This window comes from Martes martes, assembly GCF_963455335.1.
Source record: "Martes martes genome assembly, chromosome: 15".
Taxonomy (NCBI): domain Eukaryota; kingdom Metazoa; phylum Chordata; class Mammalia; order Carnivora; family Mustelidae; genus Martes; species Martes martes.
This window is the reverse complement of record NC_137903.1, coordinates 50923028-50935886: the sequence shown is the minus strand read 5'-3', so window position 1 is coordinate 50935886 and position 12859 is coordinate 50923028. Positions and strand designations below refer to the sequence as shown.

At 46.8% G+C, this 12859-nt stretch overlaps 1 protein-coding gene across 3 annotated transcripts in view; it reads left to right on the top strand.

The window, feature by feature from the left end:
- The window catches only part of CACNA1E (calcium voltage-gated channel subunit alpha1 E), a gene marked incomplete at both ends in the record, with an annotated part of 378613 nt that overhangs the window by 332065 nt on the left and 33689 nt on the right, over positions 1-12859 (top strand). For all 3 annotated transcript variants that reach the window (XM_080824813.1, XM_080824815.1, XM_080824814.1), the window contains 9 exons: positions 345-356; positions 2034-2130; positions 4177-4337; positions 4856-4993; positions 6067-6268; positions 7091-7255; positions 7869-7979; positions 11660-11743; positions 12679-12804. In XM_080824813.1, the coding sequence (XP_080680939.1) occupies positions 345-356; positions 2034-2130; positions 4177-4337; positions 4856-4993; positions 6067-6268; positions 7091-7255; positions 7869-7979; positions 11660-11743; positions 12679-12804 (1096 nt within the window). The remainder of the gene's footprint in view (positions 1-344; positions 357-2033; positions 2131-4176; positions 4338-4855; positions 4994-6066; positions 6269-7090; positions 7256-7868; positions 7980-11659; positions 11744-12678; positions 12805-12859) is intronic.

Here is a 12859-nt window from a genome sequence, read left to right as displayed (position 1 = left end):
TCAAAGGCTCTATTTAGGAAATGTCACTAGACTGGGCTCCATGAAATCAAGCACAATATGGGGAATGCCATCCGGTGAGAGGCAGTTTCACTGGTGCCTGCAAAGGGCCTTTGCCTTTGCAGGTTGGAGAGGTGGGCATGGAGCAAATGGTGCGCTGGGCCCTCCTTTCACAGAGCGTGTGGACTCTACCAAGTGCCAAGGCTGTAAGCGGGATCTCCTGGGCCTGTGCTTGTCCAATTCCCTGTTGCTGTAAGATTTCCTGGCCTCCCTGAAGTTTTCTGACTGTTTCCTTCTCTCCACCCCTCACCCTTTTTTTAACTGCTTTCCGCCTGGATCCTCCATAGGAACGCCCTGGGGTAAATATCATTCTCACTTTTCTTTGAAGTAAAGAGTACGGGAAGTGGGTTGGAAGAGGGTGCAAGTGCAGGTAGGAGGGAAGGAGGCTGCTCCTTGAGAAAGGACTGAGTTTATGTGAGTGGTAAGTTCTCACTGATATCCTAGAGAACAAAAATTAGGAGTCGCCAAGCCTTCTTGGGAAAGGATCATTGGCACTGGTTTGGGTATGTATTTGGCTTGGAAGTTGTCTTTTTTTTAGATAGGTAGATACGTGAATGTAATGTAGTAAAAGAGTTTATAGAATATACAAAATCCTTGGATGAAAAAACCTTCCAATGCAGTACTCTGGGATTATCTGTATTCAGAGCTCCAACTGAAGGAAATTGGCTTATAGGCCATGGCCTGCAGCCATTAAGAGGGTCTTTAAATTCCCATTCTGGACCAAGCCAGCATTCCTTGAATGCTATTAAATGTCTCCCTACCTTGCCTTCTGTAGAAGCATAGATGATCTTTTATCTCTCTGTCAGAGGCTGGGTGGTGGGTCTGGCAGGAAGAATGAGGTAAAAAGCAGGCAGAAGCCCTTGGACTTCCCATATGATGTTCTGGATCCCCTTTGCTCAGGCTGCTGGTGTAACGGTACTCTGAACTGAGATGAGTAAGGAACCAGAGCCTGGGGTCCCTCGTCTGAGTCTCATTTCCTACCATCTGTGTGTGTCTTTTACAAATTGCAATTGTTTGAATCGAATGCAACAATCTTAGGGGATGAGCTGGGTGGGGAGAGCAATGCAGGTTGATGGATGTATCTCATTCCTGACGAGAAAAAGAGAAACGTATTTTGTCTATTAGAAGCAAACATTTCCAAGCAGCTGACTAGGGACGCTCATGAGCTAAAGGGCAAGGATCAAGGTGGGCAGGGCCTGCAGTCTGGGCCTTCTCCAACTCTCTGGCTCTCTGCAGCCTGTGCTGGGTGGAGAGGGCCTCCGATGGGGAGGGACTGCAGAAAGAGCAAGCCGTCCACAGATAATTGGGGTGGGAGCCAAGGTCCTGGCCAGAAGCCCAGGTGACATGCTTTCTCTGGAAGCGGCAACTAACACAGCAGGAGTGTCATGTCCCCAGTGCCCTTCCTCACCCTGCTCTCCCCCGAACTAATGAACTCTGCAGGGGTGACAAACCTGCACCAAGGAAAGGGCTAGGTCAAGTCCTCTGATGAGACATGCTTTCGACCAGGGGTTCCTAGTCCCTTCAACAAAGATCACTTGTGAGCCTGTTACTGAAGAACACCAGAGCAGGCACCTGGGGATCCAGGGTGGGACTGCCAGTCACGTTCTCTAGTTGGCTGAACTCCCATTTGCATTCTGCTCGTGTGGTAATGAGCTGCCGTGACTCTGGCCGTTGGGGAGAAGAGGTGCGCATTACCATCCGTGCGTGGATGCCTCTGGGTGCGTGGAGTCTGGGTGCATTCCTCTGTGTGAGGACGCATGGGTGTGCATGCGTAGGGGTGTGTGCACACTGGGGAGTGAATTAAAAATTTTCCCGGAGCATGTTTTGTGGGGTCGTCCTGAAGGGAGTCCATTCTGACCCAATTTCTGCTCTCTTGCCCAAGTGTCTCCCCTTTCACCCTGTTGTTAATGCAGTCATGCAAATGCCACTTTCATTTCTCCCCCTGTCCTCTGACCCTGGGGGCCTCCCCACTGCAGAACAAATAAGGGGCGAGACATCAAGACCATCAAATCTCTGAGGGTCCTCCGAGTTCTGAGGCCATTGAAGACCATCAAGCGCTTGCCCAAGCTCAAGGTAATGTTTCCCGAGGCCCCTTCTCCCGTCTTGTCCTTAGCCATGGTCAGCCTGCTCTTGGAGGATCATTTCTGGGAATATTCCTTTCGCTCACACAGAGACTGGGGTTCTTTCAAATGCCTGAGTTGAAGGTCTTCGTTTCAAAGAAAAATAACCAGCGGGCCAAGAAATCCAGAAGGGGGTTTGGGGCTCTTGAGTCCAGCCCCAGGCGGTATTTTATATATTCTCTGCCTGTGGCATGTCATCCAGAAAGAACCCCGTGTCATTAAGGTGCACTCAGAACACCAAAATAGAAGTGGTGAGGGGGTCCCGTATGTTTTGGGGGGGGCACATCCGATCATGCCGAGTAAACTGGGATGCTTTCTTCCCTCATAATTCTAGAGAAGGAAAGGATTTTCTTTGCCCGACCCTTCATATTTTTAAGGCACAGATGGTCAGTTAACTTGCTCAAGAATAGTCATTTTTGGCAGAGGCAGAGAATGGGGACTCGAGTTAACATGAACTGAGCTCTTCCTGTCGCCAGGACCTGCACTTTCCTAGCTGCATTACCTTGGTTCTCTTTTCCAGCCCATGCCCTCCCTGTTCCATCCTCTTGGGGCTCCTTCCTGCCCTCAAGGTGTGCTTTACCGTTCAAGTCCAGTTTGCTAACATGCTGAACACTTCTTCCCCTGCCCCCAACACACACACATAATTGCTGGGTTCATGCGGGGAAAGTTCTTCCTCCTGCATCCCTGAGTGAGAGCTCGCCACCATGAGGGAGGGACCAGGACTCCTGGTTCACAGATGGCCAGCCGAGTGAGCCACAGCACTGGGCTGAGCCTGGTCTCTAGGATACACACACACACACTCACACACACACAGTTCCTTACAACTCTCTTCCTGGTAATAGACCCATCATAGTGCCAGGTCTTGTCCATGCCCATAAATACTCCTTTCTGCTGGGGTCTGAGGCCCTAAGCACTATTGTTAGCTGCAGCCCATGCTCCTGGGGTCTCCTGTCTTTTGAGCTTTGTTGGGGTCATAAGGAAACTGCAGACAGCATGGTGCGATTAGCTCACAGGATGGAGTGTGCAACCCCGCCCTTGGTTAATTCCCTTTAATTAGGAAGTGCTGGCTTCTCAGTCTCTCTGCAGCTCCATAACCTGAGGGAAGTGTAGGTGGCTCTGATGATTCCATAAGGCTGCGTGCCGCTCACATTCCCTGCAGTGTTGAACTAATTAAACCAGCGACATCCACCCAGTGCTGTGAAGAAGCAAGTGCACGGATGTGGCAAGGGCACAAATGCAGTGCCGCTATGGGGCGAGACTCCAGTGAGCTAAACCTAAAAACCTAGAAAGTAACCTAAAAATGGCTTGAAATGTGTTGAATTCCTGTGTAACCTTTTGGGATTCTGCACAGGGACGCCCATGGCCTGTAACGGTCCCCCCTGCCTTATGAAAAGACAGCTCTCCATCCCCATCCACATCACCTGTTGAATCTTCATCCCCAATACAGCCAGCTTTATGCTAAGAACATTTACGTGAAGTGTTGAACATATTTGGAGCAAATGTAGGAATTTATTCAATATATCATTAAATAATAAGTGGTAATTTACTGCACTCTCTGATCCATTTAGAAAGGTAAAGAGAAAACAACACATATTCAGTATATAAACCGAGTCTAAGAATATCACCGAATAGATGTCAGGTTAGGGACGAGCCATTTGATCCCTTTCTGCAATACATTTCTGTGCCTCCTGCTAACTGGAGTACACCTGTTGGGAGCCCACAAAGGACTCCCTCTTTGCCTGCTGCCATTTGGTTTCTGCCACTTTGGGTTCGCTTTCAGATTCGGAGCCCGTGTGCCCTTCCAGGTGGTAGGTCCTTGCAGTCATGACCAGCTTGGAAGCCAGCTCTGAATCCCATGAGTGTCACTTCTTAGTAAGGGGATGTCTCTGGGGGCACTTTCTCAGAGGGGCTGACTGGTGGTGATGTGGCTCTGACTCAGCTCTAGGCAAATGCGCAAGCCGTTCTGGGGACTCACAGGCCTCTGGACTTCTCTTTGCAGGCTGTCTTCGACTGTGTGGTGACCTCTTTAAAGAACGTCTTCAACATCCTCATTGTCTACAAGCTCTTCATGTTCATCTTTGCTGTCATTGCAGTTCAGCTCTTCAAGGGAAAATTCTTTTATTGCACAGACAGTTCCAAAGACACAGAGAAGGAGTGCATGTAAGTGGAAACAGAATGTTCTTCTCACCTTCTGCGGAGCGGGCAATGCCCTCTCGGGCACCCAGTAGGTCTTCTCTTTCTTTCTTACCTGTCTCTCTTTCCTTCTTTTAGGAAAAAGGCAAGACAGGAAATTGTTATACTTTTACTGAGCACCTCTTTTGTGTCAATCATGGCACTTGGCATTTTATACCCAGTTTTTCATTTTAAATCTTTACAATGACCTTTTGAGATAGGTGTCATTTTCATATTCTAGCTGTGGAAGTTGAGGCTCAGAAAGTTTAAATTGCTCGAGGTTACACACTGTGCCTAGTAAAAAGATTAGGATTTAATCTTCCATTTCTACTAGGCACCAAATACAACTTTGATTCCGCAATCATAGACTGCCTTTGATAAGACTCTGCTCTCTTGCATTTGTACCCTGATTATTACTCAGCTACATTATTGAAGTTTGTAGAATTTCCTTACTCTCCCACGAGCTAGAGTGAAGAGGCCCCATTTCATCTGTGCTCTGGTTTTAGAGGCAACTATGTAGATCATGAAAAAAACAAGATGGAGGTGAAAGGCCGGGAATGGAAACGCCATGAATTCCACTATGACAACATTATCTGGGCCCTGCTGACCCTCTTCACCGTCTCCACAGGAGAAGGATGGCCTCAGTGAGTGATGGGTTTGAGTTGGCATACTTGTGTGTGAGCTGGGATGGGATACGTGGTTACCTGGAGAAGCTTATTCAAGATGAACAAGGCTAACCCTTTGTTATTCTACCAGAAAGTAAGTGGTTATGAGTGGGTGAGACAGTGGAAGAGAAGAGGAATGAAAAGCCTTAAGGCAAAAATCAAGAAGGAGAATACAAAGAAATATTTGAAACTTTTATTGTTTCAGTCTCTGGAGACACTTTCAGACACGTTTGTCCTCCATATTGGCCCTCCACCTGAGGACTAACGGTTAAGAATGAGCTGGAAGAGGGGTGCCTGGGTGGTTCAGTTTGTTAAGCATCTGACTCTTAATTTCAACTCAGTTCTTGATTTCAGGGTCATGAGTTCAAGTCCCACATTGGGTTCCATGATAGGTATGGAGCCTACTAAAAAAAAAGAATGAGCTGGAAGAACTCAGAGACACTTTCTGTGATCATACCTCTTATGAAGAAGATAACAATGTAGTTTCTTTTTTCTTCTCCTTCCTTCCTTCCTTCCTTTCTTTCTTTCTTTCTTTTTTTTTTTTTTTTTTTTTAGAGAAAGAGGGTGTGAGTGGGGTAGGGGAAGGGCAAAGGGAGAGGGAGATAGAGACTCTCAACCAGGCTCCATGCCCAGCACAGAGCCTAGTGACTCACAACCCTGAGATTATGACCTGAATTGAAATGAGGAGTCTCATGCTTAATGGACTGGCCACCCAGGTGCCCCAGAAGGCTACTGATGGCTGATTTAGACCTGTCAATTATTAAGACCTTAGTTTCTGGTGGCAGCATGCTGTAGTTAGTAAAATGCCAAATAGACATCCAGGAGTCTCTTGATATTGAATATGACGACCTAAGATATAATGTAACTTGGTTTCTTAACAATGGATTGGGGCTCAATGATCTTTACCAGCTTGGTTATGGACCCTAAAAATTATGGTAGATCCTCAAAGCCAGGGAAGCTACATAAGAGACTATAATAGAGGGCACATCTCCTAACAAACCACTGCCAAGATTGCCATCCACCATCCATATCCCATCACTCTGTCCCTACAGAGTCCTACAGCATTCTGTTGACGTGACCGAGGAAGACCGAGGACCAAGCCGCAGCAACCGCATGGAGATGTCCATCTTTTACGTGGTCTACTTCGTGGTCTTCCCTTTCTTCTTTGTCAACATCTTTGTGGCTCTCATCATCATCACCTTCCAGGAGCAAGGGGACAAGATGATGGAGGAGTGCAGCCTGGAGAAGAACGAGGTAAAAACATGTGACCTAGAGCATGGCACTACCGGGCTTCCAGAAAGGATGCTTGGAATCACAGTGGTAGGAAGGAAGACTTTCGTAACTTTATTAAAACTTCATTTAATAAAACTTTATTAAAAAATGGAAAGGTAAAAATTAATTATTCAGTCACTAAATAAATATTTTTTGAACATCTGCTCTTTTAAGACCTAAGCATGAAGCACAGAGAGCTGGTAGGATTAAGGTATAGTCCCTGCCTTTGTGCAGTGAATAGTCTAGAAGTGGCAGTAAAATATGTGTGCCAGAATTCCAACATTAAGACATTTGCTTATGAGTCTATGTCCCTCTGTGGCTTCTATTTGCTATAAGGATAAGGGATATGGCTTCCTTAGTACAGCTTTTCTAGGAACAAACATAGCGCTGGCACATTGCAGGGTTCATTATTTTTGTAATGGAATGGAACAGAAACTGAGACTATGAGACAAGAGCAAATAAAGCGCTATAGGAATGCATGGGGAGATAGTTTTACTTCCAACTGAGGGCGTTGGGTAAGGCTTCCTGCCTGCTCGTGTAGGCCACAGGCTGTGTGAAGGACATGACTGATCACCATGAAATCCACATCCCACGTGAGAGCCCAGGTCTGTGTGCTCATTTAAAGGGACCACACACCTGCACTTTCATCCCCCTAACCCCTGCTGCCCTTCTCCCCCTTCGTTTGTCCAGCCCGAACCTGGTTTCCCTGCACTGTCCCGTTCTTCTAGCACCTAACAGAGAGCCCACGGCTGGGCGAGGTTGAGGGAACTTGAGCTTGGGCTAATAGCTGTGACTTTCCTTCAGAGGGCATGCATCGACTTCGCCATCAGCGCCAAACCTCTCACCCGCTACATGCCGCAGAACAGGCATACATTCCAGTACCGCGTCTGGCACTTCGTGGTGTCCCCATCCTTCGAGTACACTATCATGGCCATGATCGCCTTGAACACCGTCGTGCTGATGATGAAGGTGAGTGGGTGGTGGCGGGGAGGTACTCAGCAGACGGGGCCTTGGGGCACAGTCCCTCCCAGGGCTTGAGACACGGGGAAGACGCTTGCCTCCTTCCATTCTTCTCCACTTTGGAATCTCTTTCTGATCTTGTCCCGTTCAGCACCCCCCATGAAGGAGCGATCCCTAGAGTAGTGGCCCAGTAGCACCCAGGGCCCCAGGTGCTGATGGCCGTCAGATTCAGTCCAGAGTGGGAATGTCTGGAGAGCCACATGATCGGGGGTTCTAAGGGAGCATTCCAAGTGTTGGAAGAGGTGTGATCTTATTTAATAATCAATGGTGATTGGTTCCTGAAAATGTTTCTGTCCCACCCACCTTCATCTCTAGGACGACTGGCTATGTTTGCTAATAAGTAGCCATTGTAGGGTATGGTCTGTGGTTTTCTCCATGTTGACTTGTTCTGCTCTATGGGCTACATGGCCCTCCTCTCCAGCACGTGCGCCACGCCTCCTGCACCGCACGCCAGAGTGGCCCGCAAGGGCAGGGTTGAGAGATGGCCAGCCTCGGTGACATGACATACCCCCCCACACCTTAAGGGTTTGATTCTTTTTCTCCTTTTTTCTCTTCTTGGCAGTACTACTCTGCTCCCTGTACCTACGAGCTGGCCCTGAAGTACCTGAATATTGCCTTCACCATGGTGTTCTCCCTGGAGTGTGTCCTAAAAGTCATCGCATTTGGCTTCTTGGTATGGCGTGGCCTGTGCCCCAGCATCGCACTTGTCTTCCCTTCCTTCTGGAGGCACTCCCGGCCTTTGTGGGAAGGGGGGTGGTTCCGACTCTTCCAGAAACAGTTCACACACCTGACCTAATGGTGGGCCTGTTTCAACTGCTCAGTAAACTGCCCGAGAGACAAGAGGATGCGTGAGGGTATTAGGAGAAAGGGGAAAGGAGACCAGATCCCCAGCTCCGTACTCATGCAGCCGTTGGCTCTGGTCTTGGCAGGTTCTGTCAGTGGTCGAGGAGTGACAGAATTCTTATGAGAACTGCAATTTATTTGTAGATAAAGAGCAAAACAAAGATTGGACTAATAAGCCTTGAATGTGTATTGACTGGTAAAAGGTATAAGATTTTAGGATTCAGATGGGAACATGTCTGTCCCTGTCACCCTCAAACAGAGCAGATACTAGATTTTACCTAATCATCTTTCTCCCATTAGTTATATGAAGCACAGTTTCTGCTAACAAAAATAAATGTTTTTTACTTAAGCTTACAAAGGTTCATGACCATTAAAGTGTGTGTGTGTGTGAGAGGGAGGGAGACAAAGAGAGAAAGAGAGAGGGAGAGGGAGAGAAAGGTAAATGGGCAGGTAGGTAGGTATGCTGGAATTAGGTTTGCAGAGGGTTGGACCGAGTTTTTCTTGTATGAGTATTTTCCTTCTCTTCAACTATTAATTACAATTGCTTGCACATTCATGCCTCTCCTCTCAGCAGCGTTAAGCAAACCTAGCCCTTCACTTCGGTGTCCTATAAACACAAGAGTTCTCTCTGCCACCCCCCTCCTCGTTTAAGCGTTTACAGTGAGATCAGTGGGATGCGGACAAATCCACTTGACAGCTGTTTCACACTTATTCAGTGTGTGAGCTACCATTTCAAATATGTGTGTGTGTGTGTGTGTGTATGTGGCTGGCTTTCCCTGCAAGAAGAGAAACTTTGTTTATTATCCAAATAAGGGTTTGTCTGATAGCAGCTTTAGCGGGGCCTCTGGGCTGGGCTTGATAATTGCTGAGTGTTGACTGTGGTGGTTGCTTTTGGTCTCCTAATGGTTCTTTGAAAAGTCATTAACTTGATGGTTTGGGGAGGGGAGTTGAAGGGAACCCATTGCAGGTGGCTGTATTGTTGCTCGCTTGACTCCCCTTTGAGTATTTTGAGACTTGGGGAAATAAAAGAGTAAAAAGAAACTACCACCAACAAAGATGCATTTACAACCCAGCCTCGCTCTGAGCAGAGTGAGGGACAGGCTGGTGCCGCAACAGGGAAAGGTTTTCTATGCATCTTGATTACTTACATATGCTGTTGACATTGTCTTTTGACTTAAGTCCCCAACTGTGCACTAATTATGGTGAACGTTGAATACATACTTACAAGCTTAACCAGACTTGGCCCCAAAGCCTGCCTCCTTCCCACCCTACCTTCATATTTTCATTCAAGATCTAGAGGCATTTTCACATGATAAAAGACACCACTACTCCCAAGTTAGTCTTTACGTTGCTATAGTACTCCAGGTTTTCAGAATATCCCAACATATACTATTTTGTTAGATCTTGTCAAATATTCTGAAATGCACATGGCAGATGCCATCATTAACATTGTTGACGTTGTTAATTTGAATGAGGAACTTGACGTTCAGAAAAATTGTGCGGCTTTTTAAAGACGACACAGTAAAAGGCAGTGGAAATGGAAAGTGGGATGGGGATAAAAAAGGAAGAAGGATAAAGAGGGAGAGAATGAACATGGGTTGCCATATTAAGTACAGAAGTCTTTATATATTACTCATTTTAGCTTCATAACAGCTCTACTTAGATAGGCGTTATCAGTTTCTTTTCCAGATGGGCTAGGACTCAAGAAGATTCAATAGTTGACCCAAGCTTACTAAAAGGCAGAGCCAGCGTTTAGATCCTGGTCTAATCTGACTTGAAACCCACCGTCTGTCCACACCGATCTACTGGTCTACATACACGGTGCTGTTCTAAGCCATATTTTGGCATAACCCCCCTTCCACTGGAATCCAGAGCCCCTCTCCTCTGAGACCTAGATTCGTGTTCTCTCTACTGTATGGGGGCCCATCCGAGAATTAAGAAGCTTGGCCCAGGTTGGGACTAGGAGAGCCCTGAGAACTGAGGAACTCAGAGACTCAACTTGGTTCTACTCCTGAGGAAGTAGGTATTCTTCTTGGAAAAGTGAGTTTGTGAGGCTGTGTGCCCTGTTTCTCTATACGCCTAGCAGGTGTCCCTGGTTTTGGAATCATACAAGCCTCTCTAAGCCTTAGTTTTGTCATTCAAAATGAGGATCACAATAGCTGTCTTATGGCCTTAGGTACTTTGTTGTACCCAAGGCATCTAAGCCTGTAGTCCTGAGTAGGTGCTCATTAAAGATAACTTTGTGGGGCGCCTGGGTGGCTCAGTTGGTGAAGCGTCTGACTCTTGATTTTGGCTCAGGTCATGATCTTGGGGTCGTGGGATTGAGCCCTCTGTGGGGCTCCATGCCCAGCAGGCAGTCTGCTTGAGATTCTCTCCCTCCCTCTTCCTCTGCCCGCACCAGCCCTCCACACCCACGCTCTCAAAAAGAAAGAAGGAAAGAAAGAAAGAAAGCTTTGCTCTCACCACACCCTTTTGCTCTCACTGTTTGCATGTCTCTGCCCACTCTTCTTGCCAGCCCTGCCACCGGGTATTTTATGGACGTAGCGTGTTGAGGATATTGATCATGACCTACCCATAGGGTCCCTGGGAGAAACAAACTGGAAGAACTCCAAGGGCCTAGCCCTCATCTGGTACATACGTAAAAGTCACTAATGCTCATTGTGGCGGTTGCTGGGGATTGGCTTCAGCAGTGCTCTGAGGGTCTTTTATGGGAGGTACTGCCCAAGGACAAGCCGATGACTTTGGAAACCCAAGTATACTGTTTCTTTTAAGGAATATAGTCCAAGGTCTGTGTTCACCTGAGCGCTGGAGATGGGCGCAGAGCCTACTTACTCTCTCTGTTAAGCAGAGTGTTACATGGTTGGTGGATTTTCCAGGTCCTTTATTTCTCCTCCAACTCCTTCGACCCACTCATTTTATTACTCAAAAGGTGTAACAGAGCCGAGAAAGAAGGGAAGGATGAAGTCTATTCGTCCTGTCGCCCTGTGGAGTTAGGAGAAGATTTTTGGCACATCTTTTGGCCTTTAATGACTTAAGACGTCTCTGTGAATCTTATTGATAGTTGAAAGTCAGAAGTGTATGTTTATAGGGTCACATGATATAATATAGACAATTTAAAAGTTGTAGAAAACCTTAGAGTAATATTGTGAATAACTTTATTGCCTTATAAGTGGGGATGACGATCTTTCCTTTTTGGGACTTTATAATGTGCTTGGCCCTAAATCTCTTTCTTACATAGTTTTTTATGTAGCTTTTTTAGTGATAGCTTCAAAAACAAGGTCTTCAAGTAGTGAGAAGTCTGCTTCCCAAATGAGAAATTCCCAAATCAGTAAAGAAATAGCATTTCCAGTTAGAAATAAGAAACTAAAACCAAAATTAGAATGACCTTGTATGTGAATTGGTAAGTTTTAATTCCAAGTGACAACTGATGTAATGAAAGATGTCTTTTCTCCATTTTTTTCTTCTTTTCCTCTTTTTTCTGGTGCTCCCATGACTGAATTCACACGCCAGAACTATTTCCGAGACACCTGGAATATCTTTGACTTCATCACTGTGATTGGCAGTATCACAGAAATCATTCTGACAGACAGCAAGGTGAGTGGCTCGTACATCCTTGTCTTTAAGCTTGGCCCTGAAGTAGCATAAAAGAATCCTCTGTGTATGCCGTCCATTGTTTTAAAAAGATTTGTTTGTTTGAAAGAGTGAGCACAAGCAGGGAGAAGGGCAGAGGCAGAGGGAGAAGCAGACTCCCCTCAGAGCAGGGAGCCTGACACAGGGCTTGATCCCAGGACCCTGAGATCGTGACCTGAGCCAAAGGCAGACGTTCAACCGACTAAGGCACCCAGTTACAGTGGGTGTGTGCCCATACTTGCATACAGTCCATTTGTAACTCATCAAACCAAATGCGTAGCCCTCTAAGAGCTGGGAGTTCATTTCCTCATTCCCGAGCTGCAAACCCTGGAGTGGCACTGGGTCTCATGGGAGGTTTTGTTTCATCTGCTTGACTCAACATCAGCTACCCAGTGGGGTCAGTGCAATAGTACCAGAAGAGGGCTAGTGTGCACAACCTTGAATGACAAAAGAGGCATAGTATCATTGCGCTCAAAGTTGTTTTATCTGAATTGTTTCCCTAAAATTGTTTATTCTAAAGACCACTTGGAGAGCTCCTTGTAACTCTCATCAGATGTGTGCATGGGCATCATACGTGCTAGAGGGATTACTCATTTGCCTCGCTGGCATCCAAGTGCAGTCGGGAGCACTAGAGACCCTTGGGCGACTAGAAAGGCTGCTTTCGTCTGATACACACAGGATACTCTTCTGGGGGGTACGAGCCACACCCTAGCCAGGCCTGGGAAGGCTCGGGAGAGGGTTCTCGCTGGCTCATCATTTGGAAATGGGATTGAAAACAAAAGACAGAATCCATGTCATATTTTATATCAGAATGAGGGATAAATATGTAAATACTAGTGCTTAGTGTTTTCTAAATGATCATAATGTCACTACTTATGAGGTTCCTTTTGGTCCACCAGCTGGTGAACACCAGTGGCTTCAACATGAGCTTTCTGAAGCTCTTCCGAGCCGCCCGCCTCATCAAGCTTCTCCGGCAGGGCTACACCATCCGCATTTTACTCTGGACCTTTGTGCAGTCCTTTAAGGTAAGCGCAGCAGCTCTTCCTCTCTGTCTTTTGGATGGAACCGCCTGGCCCCACA